The sequence below is a fragment of the Mustela nivalis genome (assembly GCF_964662115.1).
Source record: "Mustela nivalis genome assembly, chromosome: 17".
NCBI classification, from domain to species: domain Eukaryota; kingdom Metazoa; phylum Chordata; class Mammalia; order Carnivora; family Mustelidae; genus Mustela; species Mustela nivalis.
The window spans coordinates 17838571-17857877 of NC_139036.1; the positions used below are offsets into that span (position 1 = coordinate 17838571).

General features: G+C 39.3%; 1 protein-coding gene across 2 annotated transcripts in view; it reads left to right on the forward strand.

The window, feature by feature from the left end:
• Positions 1-19307, forward strand: part of SMYD4 (SET and MYND domain containing 4) — a 52124-nt gene that overhangs the window by 4379 nt on the left and 28438 nt on the right. For both annotated transcript variants that reach the window (XM_082707072.1, XM_082707071.1), the window contains exon 3: positions 15632-15776. In XM_082707072.1, the coding sequence (XP_082563198.1) occupies positions 15632-15776 (145 nt within the window). The remainder of the gene's footprint in view (positions 1-15631; positions 15777-19307) is intronic.

Consider the following 19307-nt stretch of genomic DNA (forward strand, 5'->3'; position numbering starts at 1 on the left):
GTCTCTCCCTCTCCCCTCCCCCCAAATATATAAATAAAATCTTTAAAAAATAATAGTAATCAGGACCCACTAAATTGATTTCATAACCCACTCAGTCGTGACCTACAACTTGAAAAATAATGTCTAAAGCTCTGCAGGATGTGTGGATTCCCTTTATAGAATTTCTAAAGATGATAGACACCTGTTGATGAAATAGTAATAGGCAGAGTTATCCAAAGGTAATTTGGTATGGTTTGCTAACAGCAAGATGTCATAATCCACAAGAATCATTTGAATTTTTGGTGTACTGAAAGGAATGTAAACCAAGAGAATTTGCCTGGTCATTTAATGTTGGAGTTCCTCCAGACTCTAGCCTAGACTCTCTCTCTTTTTTTTTCTTTAAAGATTTTATTTATTGGGGCACCTGGGTGGCTCAGTGGGTTAAGCCTCTGCCTTCAGCCCAGGTCATGATCTCAGGGTCCTGGGATCGAGCCCTGCATCAGGCTCTCTGCTCAGCTGGGAGTCTGCTTCGCCCTCTCTCTATATCTCTCTCTCTGCCTGCCTCTCTGCCTACTTGTGATCTCTGTCAAATAAATAAAAATTTTTAAAAAAGATTTTATTTACTTGAGAGAGAGAGAGTGAGCAAGAAAGAGCATGAGAGGGGAGACAGTCAGAGGGAGAAGCAGACTCCCTGCCAAGCACAGAGTCTGATGAGGGACTTCATCCCAGGACTCCAGGATCATGACCCAAGCCAAAGGCAGTCAGTCGCCCAACCAACTGAACCACCCAGGTGCCCCTAGGCTCTTTCCTTTCTGCTGTGTTTTCTCAACTGATAGTCTCATTCATACCCATGACGTCAGTTACATCATATATGCTGATTACCTTGAAAATTCTATGTCCAGCTCTCACCTCTCTTCTGAGACTCAAATCTCAATCCAGCGGACTACTTAAAGTCTCAAAGATACTTAAAATTCAGGGGCTCCTGGGTGGCTCAGTCTGTTAAGTGTCTGCCTTTGGCTTAGGCTGTGATCCCAGGGTCCTGAGATTGAGTGCCTCCTCAGAGGGAAGCCTGCTTCTCCCTCTCTCTCTTGGCTTGCTGTTCCCCCTGCTTGCGCATGCACGTGCTCTCTCTCTGTATATATCAATCTCTCTGTCAAATAAAAAATATAATGTTATGAACCTTAAAATTCAACATACCCAAAATCAAACTCATAGTCCTTTCTAGTGGTACCTATCTTAGTAAATTGCACTGCCTTATTTCAGTTCCTAAAGCTAGAAACCTATGAACCATTCTGTAATTTTTTTTTTTAAGATTTTATTTGTTTATTTGACAGACAGAGATTACAAGTAGGCAGAGAGGCAGACGCGGTGGGGGTGGAGGGGAAGGAGACTCCCCTCTGAGCAGAGAACCCGATGTGGGGCTCAATCCCAGGACTCTGGGATCATGACCCGAGCCAAAGGCAGGGGTATTAACCCACTGAGCCACCCAGGCGCCCCAACCATTCTGTATTTTAAAATAACTCATGGGGGGTGGTGTGGCTGGCTTAGTCAGTGGAGCATGCAACTCTTGATCATGGGATCATGAGTTTGAGCCCCACATTGGGTGTAGAGATTCCTAAAAAAAGAAATGTTTTAAAAAATAGAGGAGGCCCAAATTCAAGGCCCAAACAGTAGGTTTATCTCCTGGGACATTTACTGAGTTCTTAGGAAGTGCAAGAGGCTGACCAAAAAAGGCAGAATAAAATTTCTACTGTCTCAACAATGGTGAGTAAGATCCCACTAGTAGAAAGGGGCTTGGAACAAATGTTCTCCCCCTTAACACCTTTGCCAGATTTTGAACATCTGTAGTATGGTAGGTTAAAAATCTAAGCTCAAAATGTCCTGAGAACAAAGATTTTAGGCATGAGGAGACAGAGACCTTTCAGGCTTTCAGCCAAAAGCTTAGGAGGGGTTACCTGGGGGGCTCAGTCATTAAGCATCTGCCTTTGGCTCAGGTCATGATCCCAGGGTCCTTGGATTGAGTCCCAAATCTGGCTCCCTGCTCAGCAGGAGGCCTGCTTCTCCCTCTCCCACTCCCCCTGCTTGTATTCTCTCTCTCTGTCAGATAAATAAATAAAATCTTAAAACAAACAAACAAACTTAGGAGGACTAAACCAAGGAACAGGGAGAAACCAGGGGTTACTGGCTCAGCCAGTAGAGTGTGCAACTCGTGATTTTGGGGTTGTGAGTTTGAGCCCCATGTTGGATGTACAGATTACTTTTTTAAAAAAAATCTTAAGAAAAAAAGAAACAATATGGTAGCCCCACCCTGATCCAATTCAATTTTCAATTAGATGAAGGTTAGCCGGCCCCTAATCCTATCTGCCTAACATAGGAGAGGGGGTACTTTGACAGTGGAAAATGTCATCTAGCTTTATTGGGTCTTCTGTGCACAGTCAGGAACACAGTAAAAGATTACTAGACATGTGGGGCACCTGGCTGACTCAGTCGGGAGAGTTTGTGACTCTTAACCTCAGGGTCATAAGTTTAAGCCCTATGTTGGGAGTAGAGATTACATTAAAAAAATTTTAAATAAAAAATTAAAAGTAAAAAGTAATAAAGTACCTTTCAAAAATGAATACAAAATATAGGTATTTTCAAACCCCCCCCTCCCCCCGCCAAAAAAAAAAAAATTCTGAGAGACCATCTTCTGCAGATTAGAGCCTCAAGAAATACTGAAGAAGTTCCTAGTTAAAGAAAAATCATCCCAGGGTGCCTGGGTCTCTCAGTTGGTTGAGTGACTGCCTTCAGCTCAGGTCATGATCCTGGAGTCCCAGGACGGAGTCCAGTGTCAGGCTCCCTGCTCATCTGACCGTCTCCACTCTTGCACTCTCTCTCATTCTCTCTCAAATAAATAAAATCTTAAAAAAAAAAAAAAATCATCCCAGATAGAAGCATGCAGTTGCAGAAAGGAATGAAAGGTATCAGAAAAGATAAATATGTGACTAAATATTTTTAAAATCATTATTTAAAACAGTGATAGTAATAATGTTTTTATGAGACTTAGAACATTTAGAAGTGAGACATGGTAATAGACAAATGGGCAAATGGAGGTAAATTGTTTTAAGGTTCGTCTGTATAGTTTGGGAAATGGCAAAAGTACTAACTGAAGATGATAAATGAATCAGGGATTCATTTTGTAATCCCCAAGAGAGCCGCGAAACATATTTAAAATTTTGCGATAAAATCAAGGTGATTCTCCCCCTTTTCCTATGTGGTAGGTGTATAATCCAATGTTCTCTGCATCCAAATCCCTGGAATTTACAAATATGTTAAGTTATTAAGTTTGCAAATAGGATTAAGATTGCCAATGAGCCAAGTTTAAGATAGGCAGAGTAACATGGATTATTCCGGTGAACCCAGTGTAATCACAAGAATCCTACAAAGTGGAGAAGGGAAGCAGAAGGGTCAGAGGGAAATAGAACTAGTGAAAGAATCGTCAGAGAGATGCAGCACTGCAGGTTTTGAAGGTAGAGAAAGGGAGCTACAAGCCAGAGAATGTAGGCAGCCTCTAGAAACTGGAAAAGGTTAAGAAAGCAGATTCTCCCCTGGAGCCTCCAGAAAGCAACACATCTTTATCAACACTTGGATTTTAGCCCATTGAGCTCCATGACAGAACTTTAAGATAACACATTTTTGTTTGTTTTAAGCCACTAATTTGGTGGGAATTTGACCAAAAGAAACAATGTGCTCCCTTGACCTCCCTGATCCAAATTAGTACCAGTAGCCAGACCATGACTGTCTTGTTTCCCAGATGCATACTTACCTCCCTTCAGACTATTTCCTCTACCCCAACAGGAATCATTTTTCAAAACAGAAATCAGATTCTATTGCTCTCACTTGAAGTCCTTCAGGAATCTTCTTTGTTCTTAAAAGAAAGCCTAATTTCTCAACTTAATATAGCCAGCAAGACATTGCAGTTGGCCACTGCCTATCTACCTGGCTTCCTCTTTTTTTTTCTTTTCTTTTTTTTTTAAGATTTTATTTATTTATTTGACAGAGAGAGAGATTACAAGTGGGTAGAGCAGCAGGCAGAGAGAGAGGGGGGAAGCAGGGCTCGATCCCAGGACTCTGAGACCGCAACCTGAGCCGAAGGCAGAGCCTTAACCCACTGAGCCACCCAGGTGCCCCCTTTTTTTTGTCTTTTAAAGATTTTATTTATTTATTTGAGAGAGAGAGAGCATGCGAGAGCAGAGGAGGGGAGTGAGAGGGAGAAGCAGACTTCCTCCCTGCCAAGCAGGGAGCCCGATGTGGAGCTCCATCCCAGGACCCCAGGATTGTGATCTGAGTCGAAAGCTGATGCTTAACCAACTGAGCAACCCAAGTGTCCCTGCCTGGCCTCCTCTTCACCCCACTCCGATTCTCAGCATATGGGCTTTCTTTAACTTCTTGACATGCACTCTGCTGCTTCTTGCCACACGGCCTTGACTCCCTTTATTTCTTCTGCCTGAAATGCTTTTCCTGGTTTCTCTCTTCTCCTCTACACCCAAATTAAGTTCTGCTCATCCTTCCGGGTCACCCAGATCTTTTCTCAGGAAAGCCTTCTCTTATGTCCCAACTGGCTCACCTTCACTTTCTATACATTTACAACACTACCTAACTTTCCTTTATATATTTGTGTAGTCATTTGCTTATTGTCTATCTTCACTACTGAACTATAACCTCCATGAGGGCACATCTTGTCTGTGTCTCTCTCTCTGCAGACAAGAGCAGTGCTCTGTCAAAAAAACAAAACAAAAACCCAGGTATTTAATAAATACTGATCGGATGACAGTTTGGAAATATGTACAAAGCTCTTTATCAACTGGCACATATTGCTACTCAATATGACATATAAATGAGAGCTTTTAATGCATACCTTTGAAGTTCAGTGTTAACATCTTTATCTCTGTGTGGGCAACTATCAATAGTGTCTCACAAATAGCAGGAACTCAGATTTTGGTTGGAAGAAATAACAAGCACAGCATTGGGCCTTGGTAGTTTGGGTATAAACTAGGTACAATTAGGGTAATAGTTGGGTTTGGGGTTTGTTTATTTTTTTGTCTGCTTGTTAGTCTTCTTTTTCACAAATGTTCACAAGTTAGAAATACATTCATCGTATTTGAAATGATATTTAATGAAGTTTAACAGGAAAGTTTCTCTTTTACCCTTCTCATTCAGTTCCACAGAAATAACCACTGTTTATTGGAGTTTTTTAGTTCTTTTTATATATTCTCCTATAATTGTAAATAAATATATGCATATCTGTTTCTTTATTCTGTTGGATAATATTATGTGCTTTATTCTAGGATGTTTTCTCCAATGTCACACCGTGATCTTTTGGGCAACCCCGTGATATTACGTGTATAGTTATGCCATAATGTAGTTATTCTTTCCCTGTTGAGGGGCAATTATATGTACATTTTATAACATATATGTTATATATAATAAAATATATATTATATATTTATTTACATATAAATAAATTTATATATTATATATTTTATTTATATTATATATTTTTTAAAAGATTTTATTTATTAAATAAATAAAGATATTAAAAAAATAAATAAAGATATTTATTTATTTATTTGACAGAGATTACATGTAGGCAGAGAGGCAGACAGAGAGAGAGAGAGGGAAGCAGGCTTCCCACTGACCAGAGAACCCTGAGATCATGACTTGAGGCGAAGGCAGAGGCTTAACCCACTGAGCCACCCAGGCGCCCCAAGGGGCAATTATGTTATTTCCACTTGTATTTTTACTGTTACACACAATGTGACAGTGAACAGCTATTTTTTTTTTTTTATATTTTATTTATTCATATGTCAGAGAGAGTGTGTGCACACAAGCAAGGAAAGAGGCAGGCAGAGGGAGAAGCACGCTCCCTGGTGTTCTAGGAGCCTGATGCAGGACCTGACCCAAGGACCCTGGGATCATGACCTGAGCCAAAGGCAGATGCTTAACCAACTGAGCCACAAAGGCATCCGGACAACTTTTTTTTATATGTTTTTGTATATGTATTTAAGAATTTAAGACAGATTCTTAGAAGAGGTATGGTTGCAATCACTTGTTATGAGTATTTTAAAATTTAATAAATACTGACAAATTGTTCTCCAAAAAGACTTCACCAGTTTACCATGAACAATGTATGAAAATCACTTCTGTATAATCCTTGAGGACACTAGAAAGCAAGTCTTTGATTTTAATTTTGCCAAACTTCAGGATAAAAATGTCTAGTACTTGTTTTGTTTCATTTTGTTTTGTTTTGCATTTTTCTGATTACTAGTGAAGGAATGCATCATTTCTAACATCACAGCCCTTCTATATTCCTTCTATAAGCTGTTCGTTTGTGTACTTTGCCCATTTTTCTACCGGGTTGTCTGTCTTTTATGAATTTATAGGAGATCTTTAAAACTCTGGCCATATAATTCTTTGCTATATATGTGACTAATTTTTCTCCTAGTCTCCTATTTCTCTTTGTTTTACTTGCAGTGTTTTTGCATTGTATATAAATTGTGTTTGCTTTCATTTTTATATAGGTTTATCTCATTTTTTATGGCTTTTGAGTTAGGTCTCTTGCTTAGGATGGTCTACTCCAAGATTATAAAAATACTTTTTTTTTTTTTAAGATTTTATTTATTTATTTGACAGACAGAGATCACAAGTAGGCAGAGAGGCAGGCAGAGAGAGAGAGGAGGAAGCAGGCTCCCTGCTGAGCAGAGAGCCCAATGTGGGGCTCGATCCCAGGATCCTGAGATCATGACCTGAGCCGGAAGGCAGAGGCTTTAACCCACTGAGCCACCCAGGCGCCCTAGACTCCATTTCTATGCCAAAACTAAAGGGTTTTTACTGTGACTTTATAGTATCATATTAGAATTCTGTCAGTTTCAAGGGACAGAAACCTAGCTCATTTAGGAAATGTGCACACTATGAAACTAGGATATCCAAAGGCAGATTTTAATCCGTGGCCTTGGATGGCATCAGACTTTATCTCTTCATCTCTCAGACAAACTCTACACCTGATGGGCATAATAAACATTGGTAGGCTTGAGCACAACCTGAACCACAAGAAAAGAGGCCATCTTTCCTGAGAGTTTGGGCAGAATAGGTCTGGATTGGACTCCAATCAACCTGATTTTGACTGCCAGTGAATCCTTTCAAACAAAGGTTTGGGGCCTTTCTGATTGTCCAGGCCTATTAGCACGTGCTCAACCCCTTTGCCACATTGGGGTAGTCCCTTTTCAGCCACAAGAAATGGTTTTCTCCCTGAGATTTTATTATCAGAAGTAGAAGGAAGGAGCACGCAAAAGCATGGAAGTCTGGTATAGACATGGCTTCTCTTAGGCCAAGTTCCCACACACATGTATACTCATTCTTTTTCAAGAATATCTTGGGTATTTTCTGTACATTTCCCCCTTGTAACTTTTGTTGGCTTGTCAGGATCCGTAAAAAATACTGGGTTTGGGGGGCACTTGGGTGGCTCAGTCAGTTAAGCATCTGCCTTTGGTTCAGGTTATGATCCCAGGGTCCTGGGATCAAGCCCCGCATCAGGCTCCCTGCTCGGTGGAGAACCTGCTTCTGCCTCTTCCACTGCCTACTGCTCTGCCTACTTGTGCTCTCTCTCTGTCAAGTAAATATGTTCTTCAAAAAAACAATACTGGGTTTTTGTTGGGGATTATGTTGGATTTATAGATACAGTTAAGGAGACTCGACATCTTTACAATGTTAAATTTCCTCATCCAAGTAAAGGGTATGTCTTGCCATTTGTTTAAGGCGTCTTTTATAGCCTTAAGTTCCTTAAGTTTTATTGTTTTCTTTGTATGAGTCTTATACTTTCCCTCTTAGATTTATTCTTACTTATTGTAAGTTTTTATTATTGTGAATAAGACATTTTCTCCCCCAATTACATTTTCTAACTGATAATTGGTGGTATAAATAAAAGCTAGGAATTTTTTCTCATCTTATAACTGGCCCACTAACTGTATTTTCACATATTTTATTGTTTTTATGCCAATTCACTTGGAATTTTTATGTAAATAGCTGTATCTACAAAGAATAACCCTCTTTTCTAATATTTTATCCCTTATTTTATCTTTTAATTATCATAGCATTAGTTAGACCTCCAGTGCAATATTGAATAGTAACAGCCAGTTAGGACATTTGCCATAGGTTTATAGTGCATACCCGTTTTCAGTTTAAGGGAAGTTGCCTATATTGTATCATAAATAGGTATTAAATTTTATCAAATACTATTTTTTAATATATTTTGGATGAAACAGTCATTTTCCTTTTCTCCTTTGATTTGTTACTATAGGACTTACGTTTGTATATGTACTGAAATTGAACTGTTCTGGAGATAAACTCTATTATCCATCTTTCTTTTAACATGGCTTGATTCAATTTTCTGATACTTTTAATTTTATATCTGTGTTCATTAATTATATTAGCTTTCATATTCTTGTGTGTGTGCATGTATGTGCATGTGCCCATGCTTTGTCAACTCTTGGTATCTGGGTTATGGTGGCTTTCTAGCATGAACTGAAGAGCTTCCCATTGTTTTCTATGCTCTGAAATAGTTCATATAATGCAGGGATCATTTGATTCTTAAAGACTAGTGGAAATATCCTGTAAAAATGTGTAGACTAGGTTATTTTGTTTTTTTCCAGGATGCCTGAGTGGCTTGGTTACTTAAGCCACTGAGCTTTTGGCTCAGGTTATTATCCTAGGGTCCTGGGATCAAGTCCAACATCGTGCTCCCTGCTCAGTGGGGAGCCCATTTCTCCCTCTGCCTGCCACGCCCCCTGCTTGTGCTCACTCTCCTTCTTGATCTAACAAATAAAATCTTTTTAAAATTAATTAATTAATGGAAACATTTTCCTTTATTTTTTAAAAGATTTTATTTTTTTATTTGCTGTAGACACAGTGAGAGAAGGAACACAAGCAGGGGGAGTGGGAAAGCAGGCTTCCTGCCCAGCAGGGAGCCCAATGTGAGGCTCCATCCCAGGACCCTGGGATCACGACCTGAGCCAAAGGCAGATGCTTAATGACTGAGCCACCCAGGTGCCCCATATTTTCCATTTTTAGTTGAAATTTTTATCGGAATAATACACATATAGCCCAAGAAGTCAAATAGTAATTCACAACTTATAAAAACAGCAACCCTTTGTCTCATTCTTCCCCATTCCCATTTCCCAGAGGATGCTGCTTTAATTGTTTTCTTGGGTATTTAATTTCATATTTCTAAACAGTATACTAATACTGCTGTTTTTTGAACTTTTAGCTATAGATGTCAAATTTTGCTCTCTTAACTCCAAATCACATGTATATACTTTGTTTTTGCCTCATCATCGTAACTATATTATAGCTTTTAATGTAATATAATCAATAGAATATAATGTTGGTTAAACAAATGTCTATGTAAATACTACTCATATGAACCATAGACTTTGAATTACATTTCTCTTCTTGTACAATTCTTGTTTTCCCTGTAGTTAATAATTGCCTCCATTTTAATTTTTTCTATGTATCTGTCACTGCTTCATTCCCAAACTGCTTTACTTAGAACAAGGTAGCTCTGAAGACTTGTTTGTAAAACTATTCAATCATAATCTGAAATGACCAAAACATTTAAACTTACACTCTGTATGAATGTCCATTAAATAAAAGTATGAATTGGGCCTTTAAAGTTTAAACCCAGGCATATACTTTTCTTTCTTGCTGGCTTAGTCTTTGAGGAATGTTTTCCCAAGATAGGTAACTTTTATCAGTATTGTCCTTTTGAGGACAATGACCCTCCCCCACAATTAATAATATCTCACTGCCTGGGAAATCCTAAACAGACTCATTATTCACACTGTTTATTTTGATTTTATACTGATTCAGCTGGCATACCTTGTTGTACCAGAAAGCAAGGAAGCATTAAAAGACTAATGGATTTGTATATAAAGAGAACATAAGGGACAACCTGAAGAGGTTCCCACTGGCCAAATTTAGAACAAATGGAGCATCAAAATGTATTATAAAAAGTTTCTTTTTTTTTCTTTTAAGATTTTATTTATTTATTTGACAGAGAGAGAGATCACAAGTAGGCAGAGAAGCAGGCAGAGAGAGAGGGGGAAGCAGGCTCCCTGCTGAGCAGAGAGCCCGATGTGGGGCTCGATCCCAGGACCCTGGGATCATAAGCTGAGCCAAAGGCAGAGGCTTAACCCTCTAAGCCACCCAGGCACCCCTAAAAATAGTTTCTAACATTGAATTATTTTAAGTCTATGGCGATACTGAAAGACATAAATAAGTAAAAGAAAGAAAGGAGGAAACATTTGTCTTACAGAAAGCCAATTAATAAATTTAGAAATAATGATAGAACTAGAAAATCACCATTTTATAACCCAGGATAATAACTGATTGCGGCAGTGGTCATCGATGGATGTTCAAACCATTAGAAGAAAGACCATTGGAACAGGTTATTCACATGGTTTAAAAGTATGACCCTCAGATTACTTACTAAGTTCCAAGGGAAAGGTATCTTTACATTGGAGAGATCCACAATCACCACTTTAAGCAGGCAGCCAAACTTAGCATCATCAGTGGGGACTACTTGATATTATATGTCTCCTGACTTGAAGCAATAGGAAATATACAGATTCGTCTATGTACTAATATCCTTGACAAGAATTGTTTAATCTGAACCTGATCATGAGGAAGCAGTGACACAAAACCAGAGTGTGGAACATTTCTTGTCCTGAGTCTTCAAAAAAGTCAGTCATGAAAAAAAAAAAATTATCAGACGTACTATCCTCTGTACCCTGTGCTGAGGCTAGGACTTGATGCTTTGCTGGTTGACAAGAGAGGCTTTCCCTTTATAGGTGTCTAGAGAGAAAAGGCAAGACTGGAAGAAGAATCTTGATTCTTTCTGTCTGCTCCCTAATTAGAATCCACATGAAAAGAATGAAGTTGGACCTTTACCTTATACCAGATACAAAAGCTAACTCAAAATAGCCCAGGGACTTAAAACTTCAGCACTAAAACTAACTTTTAGAAGAAAACCTAAGGCAAAAGCTTATGACCGGCTGGCAGTATTTTCTTGGATACAACACCAGAGACACTGACAACAAAAGAAAAAATAGACAACAAATGAAAATTAAAATACTTTGTGCATAAAAAGATAATAACAGAGTAAAAAGGCAACCCATGGCGGGGCACCTGACTGGTTCAATCAATAGAGCATGCGACTCTTAATGTCAGGGTCATAAGTTCAAGCCCCACATTAGGCAGAGAGATTACTAAAAATAAAAATAAAAAGACTTTTTTTAAAAAAGCATCCCACAGGGGTCATGATCCCGGGGTCCTGGGATCGAGCCCCGTATCGGGCTCTCTGCTCAGCAGGGAGCCTGCTTCTTCCTCTCTCTCCCTGCCTGCCTCTCTGCCTACTCTGTCTGTCAAATAAAAAAAAAAGTATTCCAGAGAATGGGAGAAAATACTGGCATATCACATATCTGATAAGAATTAATATTTAGAATATATAGCAAGCTCTTACACTCAACAGCAAGAGAACAAACATGTCCTATTAAAAAATGGACAAAAAGGGGACCTGGGTGGCTCAGTCAGTTAAGTGTCTGCCTCCAGCTCAGGTCATGATCCTGGGGTCCTGGGATCAAGCCTCACATCAGGCTCCCTTCTGAGCAGGGAGTCTGCTTCTCCCTCTCCCTCTGGCCCTCCCCACTGCTTATGCTCTCACTCACTCATTCTCTCTCAAATTAAAAAAAATAAAAAACTTTAAAAGATGGACAAATTACTCAAGTAGTTCTCCCAAGAGGATATATAAATGGCCAATAAGCACATGAAAAGTCACTAGGGAAATGCAAATCAAAACTACAATGAAATAACACCTCACATTCATTAGGATGACTCCTAGGGAAAAAAACAAAACAAAAAATAGCACATGTCAGTGAGGATGTAGAGAAACTGGAGCCTTTGTGCATTGCTGGTGGGAATGTAAAGTGGTATAGCCACTCTGGAGAACAGTGTAATTCTTCAAAAAATTAGAACTTTTTTAGAAATAAAAATTAGGCGCCTGGGTGGCTCAGTGGGTTAATTGTCTGACTTCAGTGCACATCATGATCCCAGGGTCCTAGACTAAAGTCCCTTGTTGGGCTCCCTGCTCAATAGGGAGTTTGTTTCTTCCTCTCCCTCTCCCCCAGCTGGTGCTTTCTGTCAAATAAGTAAATAAAATCTTAAAAAAAAATTAAAACTAGGATTACTGTATGATCCAGCCGTCCCGCTTTTACATTTGTACCCCCAAAGAATTGAAAACAGAACTTGCACAGATATATTTGTACACCAGTGTTTATGACAGTATTTTTCACAATAGTCCAAAATGGAAACAACCCAAGTGTCCATCCACAGATAAACAGATAAACAAAATTTGGTATGTACATAGAATAGAATATTCTGCATCCATAAAAGATGAAATTCTGATACATGCTACAATAGGGATGAATCCTGGGAATAGGATGCTAAGTGAAATAAGCCAGGCATAAAAGGGTAAATATTGTATGATTCCACTTCCTGAAGTACCTAGAATAAACAAATTCATAGAGACAGAACATAGAATAGAGGTTATCAGAGGCTAGGGAGAAGGAGGAGTGGGGAGTTATCTTTTGATGAGTACAGAGTATCAATTTGCAGTGGTGACGAAGTTCTGGAAATGGATGGTAGTGATGATTGTACAATATTATGAGTGAGCCCAATGCCACTGAACTGTATACTTAAAAATGGCTAAAATGTAAATTTTTTCATGTATATTTTATCACCATAAAAAGATTAATTAGAAAAATTGTTTTATCTCACTTCCTTGAATTCTTATTGTACTATTCCAGAAGAAAATTTGAAATATTTAAAAAAAAAAAACAAAGGATAGAACATCCAGTTGCTTTTGAAAACTTTCAATTACTGAGTTAACTTGGTACCTAAAGAAAAGAAAATGATTGCAGCTAAGTTGTTAATTGCCCTGAAGAACAATTAGACAATATTGAATTTATCATCATTTTGGATTAGGATAAAGAATATCCATTGTTGGGCGCCTGGGTGGCTCAGTGGGTTAAGCCGCTGCCTTCGGCTCAGGTCATGATCTCGGGGTCCCGGGATCGAGTCCCGCATCGGGCTCTCTGCTCAGCAGGGAGCCTGCTTCCTCCTCTCTCTCTCTGCCTCTCTGCCTACTTGTCATCTCTGTCTGTCAAATAAATAAATAAAATCTTTAAAAAAAAAAAAAGAATATCCATTGTTAGGCAAGAAGAGTTTTGCAGTTCACCACAGTCTTTTCGTTTGAACTAGGATTTTCGGGGTTAACCTAATTAAACACAAAAATAAAAAAGAACACGCCTTATGGTACACCAGATATGCATGGGGTATAGTCCTCATAGTGTTTTAGACTGGAATTTATTTAAAGCAGACAAGCACACTTTAAATATTTTATTTATTTATTTTAAAGAGAGAGCCCCAGTGTGGGGAGGAGCAGAGGGAGAGGGACAAGCAGACTCTGCACAGAGCACAAAGCCGAACATGGGGCTCGATCCAGGACTCTGAGATCATGACCTGAGCTGAAATCAAGAGTTGGGATGCTTAACCAACTGAGCCATGCAGGTGCCCCAAGCACCTTTTAAATTAAATTTTTTAATTAAATTAAATCTTTTTTAATTTTTGTTTTTGTGTTGAGATTTTTTCTATATTGTGTTTAAATACTAATAAGGTATTTGTTATTAACTCATGCATAGTAACGTTTTGTGAAATTTCAATATATACGTACTCAGATGCATCATACCGAATCATAATTTATTTATTTTATTTTTTTTTAAGATTTTATTTATTTATTTGACAGAGAGAGATCACAAGTAGGCAGAGAGGCAGGCAGAGAGAGAGAGGAGGAAGCAGGCTCCCTGCCGAGCAGAGAGCCCGATGTGGGACTCGATCCCAGGACCCTGAGATCATGACCTGAGCCGAAGGCAGTGGCTTAACCCACTGAGCCACCCAGGCGCCCCTGAATCATAATTTAAAAGCTATTCCCTACTACAGGTCTTTGTAAGCAAAAATTTGAAATACATTTTCTAAACATTCTTAAGTTTTGATTTTGATTTCTTTGACCCAAGAGTTGCTTAAGAGAATTTTTAGTTTTCACGTTATGCGTATTTTACTTTATTGCTTTACAGTCAAAGAGAGAACCTAGGGTCTTCTATAGTATTTTTCCTTGATGGAAGAAAGGTATAGTCTCCATTGCCAGTATATGTGTATATTTGTGTGTATATTAGATCAAATTTCTTTTTTTTTTTTTTTTTTTTTTTTAAAGATTTATTTATTTATTTATTTGACAGAGAGAGATTACAAGTAGGCAGAGAGGCAGGCAGAGAGAGAGAGGAGGAAGCAGGCTCCCCGCTGAGCAGAGAGCCCGATGCGGGACTCGATCCCAGGACCCTGAGATCATGACCTGAGCCAAAGGCAGCGGCTTAACCCACTGAGCCACCCAGGCGCCCTAGATCAAATTTCTTAATTTTACTATAATATAGAGCATTTGTATACTTTTTTTTTTTTAGCTTTTCAGGCTAAAATACTTTCAGAATTACTTGAAAAAACAGTACCAAGGAATTATTGTGTTAGGGCCACCTGGCAACTTAGTTGGTTAAGCATCTGACTGTTGATTTTGGCTTCAGGTCATGATCCCAGGGTCATGGGATCGGGCTCCCTGCTGATTGGAGAGCCTGCTTCTCCCTCTCCCTTGGCTGCTCCCCCTGCTTGTGCGCGCTCTCTCGCTCTCTCTCTCTCGCTCTCTCTCTCAAATAAATGAATAAATCTTAAAAAAAAAAAAAAAAAAAGAATTGGGGCACCTGGGTGGCTCAGTGGGTTAAAGCCTCTGCCTTCAGCTCAGGTCATGGTCTCAGGGTCCTGGGATCGAGCCCCACAGCAGCTCTCTGCTCAGCAGGGAACCTGCTTCCTCCTCTCTCTCTGCATGCTTCTCTGCCTACTTGTAATCTCTGTCTATCAAATAAATAAATAAAAATCTTTAAAAAAAAAAAAAGAATTGCTGTGTGATTCCCTTTGTTAAATACAAGTCAACCAAGTAAATTTTAAAAATCAAATTGGCTTTATTAATTGATTCATAAATTGAGCACTGTCTTGGGTTGCCTGGGTGGCTCAGTTAAGTATCTGCCTTCAGGTTGTGATCCCAAGGTCCTGGGATTAAGCCCTATATCGGGCTCCTTGATCAGAGGGGAACCTGCTTCTCCCTTTCCCTCTAAGTCTTCCCTCTGCCTATGCGCTCTCTCAAATAAGTAAATCTTAAAAAAAAAAAAAAAAAAGAAAAGAAAAGAAAAAGTTGAGCGGCATCCCATCTGGCAAGTAGAGCGGAGCTCCAAAGGGCTACAGGAAAGGGAAGGTTTTTAAAGGTAGAAAGGGAGTAGAGAAGAAGGAAATTATTAGCAAAGAATCCATTGTTTTAGGCAAGGTCACTCTCCCCCATTCACATTACATGACACAATCTCATGAGTCCCAGGGTTTTATAGGTACTCCCATTTCAAGTTCAATGGTTAGGAGCTTCTCTTGAAATAACAAATGTGTGCTCTTTTTTGTTTATTTCTTCATGAAGGCCTGAGGATGAGACGTTTTTAAAAAGTCTCGCTAGCGGTTACCTTGTGGGAAAGGACCCCAATGCTCCTCCTTTCTACAGAGAAGAAGGAAATAAAAAATTTCAGAAGAAGGATTATGTGGGAGCCACAGTGCTGTACTCTAAGGTAAGTCACCCCCAGCTCAGCAGAAAGGGCTATGTTAACAATTTAGCAATGTGTATTTAAGCTTTTTGCTGAATTGTGTAGCCACTGGTTGCTTTGTTTATAATTTGTAAATTGAATTTGATAAAGAAAACCGGCAAGCGCTCCTTGGTGGCTCAGTGGGTTAAAGCCTCTGCCTTCGCCTTAGGTCATGATCTCAGGGTCCTGAAAAGGAGCCCCACATCGGGCTCTCTGCTGAGCAGGGAGCCTGCTCCCCCGCCCCCGCCTGCTGCTCTGCCTACTTGTGATCTCTCCCTCTCTCTGTCAGATAAATAAATAAAATCTTTTAAAAAGAAAGAAAACCGGCAAAATTCTGCTGTTGGTTATGTGCCAGGACAACAGGTAGTTTGTATTGTGTGTCCTGGGTTTCATCCAGAAACTTCTATTCTCAGATTCCCACAGATACCTTGTAGCACTATAGGCTTATTGGACCCCTGGCTCTGCCTTGTCCAGTGTCTGTTAGCTGTCTTTGAATTGCGTGCCATTTTTATTTGATGACCAACGAGGCTGTGGGTTTGATAGTTCCAGTTTAGAGAGCACCTCAATATTTGGCTAGCCACAGTGATAGTTTACAACCAGTATGACTTAGAAGTCTGAAAGGAAAATAAGTTCAATTGCTGCAGCCTATTTGAACTCCATTTGGAAGGTTGTCAACAGATGGCAGAGATACCTAGGAGATAATGAGTTTGGTTCCAGACTATCTCAGTAAAGCTTGTCAAGTGAATTTTTTGGTTTCCTGGTGCACCTAAGGGTTGTTTACACCATATCCTTGTCCGTTAAGTATGCAATAGCATGAAGTCTACAAAATATGTATACATACCTGGGGCGTCTGGGTGGCTCAGTGGGTTAAAGCCTCTGCCTTCGGCTCGGGTCATGATTCCAGAGTCCTGGGATTGAGCCACGCATCGGTCTCTCTGCTTGGCAGGGAGCCTGCTTCCCTTCCTCTTTCTCTTTGCCTGCCTGTCTGCCTACGTGGGATCTCTGTCTATCAGATAAATAAAATCTTTAAAAAAAAATGTATACATACCTTGCTCCACATCCCCTCCAACACATGTTGTTTCCTGTCTTGTTAATTTTGGCCATTCTAACTGGTGTGAGGTGGTATCTCAATGTGGTTTTGATTTGAATCTCCCTAATGGCTAGTGATGATGAACATTTTTTCATGTGTCTGATAGCCATTTGTATGTCTTCATTGGAGAAGTGTCTGTTCATATCTTCTGCCCATTTTTTGATATGATTGTTTTGTGTGTGTTGAGTTTGAGGAGTTCATTATAGATCCTGGATATCAACCTTTTGTCTGTACTGTCATTTGCAAATATCTTCTCCCATTCCGTGGGTTGCCTCTTTGTTTATTTTGACTGTTTCCTTTGCTCTTACACTGTTGGTGGGAATGCAAGTTGGTGCAGCCTCTTTGGAGAACAGTGTGGAGATTCCTCAAGAAATTAAAAATAGAACTTCCCTATGACCTTGCAATTGCACTCCTGGGTATTTATCCCAAAGATACAGATGTAGTGAAAAGAAGGGCCATCTGTACCCCAATGTTTATAGCAGCAATGGCCACAGTCGCCAAACTGTGGAGAGAACCAAGATGCCCTTCAACGGACGAATAGATAAGGAAAATGCGGTCCATATACACTCTGGAGTATTATGCCTCCATCAGAAAGGATGAATACCCAACTTTTGTAGCAACATGGACGGGACTGGAAGAGATTATGCTGAGTGAAATAAGTCAAGCAGAGAGAGTCAATTATCATATGGTTTCACTTATTTGTGGAGCATAACAAATAGCATGGAGGACATGGGGAGTTAGAGAGGAGAAGGGAGTTGGGAGAAATTGGAAGGGGAGGTGAACCATGAGAGACTATGGACTCTGAAAAACAACCTGAGGGGTTTGAAGTGGCGGGGGGGCCGGTGGGAGGTTGGGGTATCAGGTGGTGGGTATTATAGAGGGCACGGATTGCATGGAGCACTGGGTGTGGTGAAAAAATAATACTGTTATGCTGAAAATAAATTAAAAAAATTTTTAAATGTATACATACCTTAATTTAAAAATACTTTATTGCTAAAAACAATACCACCATCTGAGCTTTCAGCAAGTGATTGTCACTCATCCCAGCTCACCATAACAAATACAATAATGATAAATGGCTTGAAGTATTGCAGGAATTAACGAAATGTAACACGCAACGTAAGCAAATGCCATTACACAGTGCCGACAGACTTGCTCGATACAGGAGTGCCGCAAACCTTTCATTTGTGGGGGGAAATAATACCATGTCTGAAAAGCACATTAAAATGAGGTATGCCAGTATTTAAAATTAAGCATCACTGAGTTAGATTTTGATGAGAAAGAGTGGCTTTTATCAATCTGCTACCTTTACTGTCTGGCTTCCATGGTAGAAACTGAAACAGGACCCCTGAGAGACTTTCTTCTATAACATTTAAGAGATAAATATGGGCCTAAAGCAAGAGTGAACCGCTCCCCTACCCCCCCATCTGTGATCTTGCATATTGAGAGAATGAGTATGAACTTGAATGGTGTACCCCTACTCTGAATCTTTACCAGGGCCAAGTGTTAATATTTGGAATTAGTTTTCCAGCAACTATCAGACTTAGAACAAGAAGCTCTGGGACTGATGAAGGCTCTGCTTTGTAATGTTGTCACATAAAGTATTTACTGGACTCCTGTAAGCATTAGTGAATGCTGAAGAATTAAGGTTCACTAGATGTAATGATACACTAATAAATGGCTTAATAGTTCTTTTTCAGAGCTAATTTCTTCTACTTTATGCTTGCCCATCAGAAATGTGATCCCATGGGAAGTTTTTCAAGGAAAACAAGTAAAAAAGTGAAATCAGACAAAAAAAATTAAGGCTTGCTCTGGATATGGAGGGAGATGAGCCTTCCTATTGCATGAAGCTAAAATTTTGGTGGTTATGGCACTTTGCAGTTTTCTACAAAGCTGCTCTTTTCTTTCTTTTTAAAAATAATATTTGTTGTTTTTATCTCATTATCAAAGTACTATATTTTGTAATTTACTTGGAAAATAGAGAGAAGCATAAGGAGTAAAAAAATCCCATAACCAATGATAGGCACTGTTAACATTTTTGCTTATATCCATCCAGACACTTTTTCCTCCGAAAATATGTTTTTCTTTTACAAAATTGGGATAATGCTGCAATTATTGTTTTGTAATCTGGTTTTTTCCCTCAACAATTTATTGTGACCATTTTCTCGTGTTATTAAATTTTCCACTAGCCCGTGATTTTTTACAGCTAGCTCAGTGTTCCATTACAGGGAACTGTACTTGATTTAATGTCTCCTAATGCTGGCAGATTGCTTGGTATTGCAGAGCTATAAAGGAACGTCTTTCTATATAAATATTTTTACACATCTGGTGGTTTTCTTAGGATAAATTCTGAGAAGAGCAATTGCTGGGTCAGTTGAATGTATTTCTTTAAGGCCTTTGGTACTTGATGCTGAATTGTTCTCTAG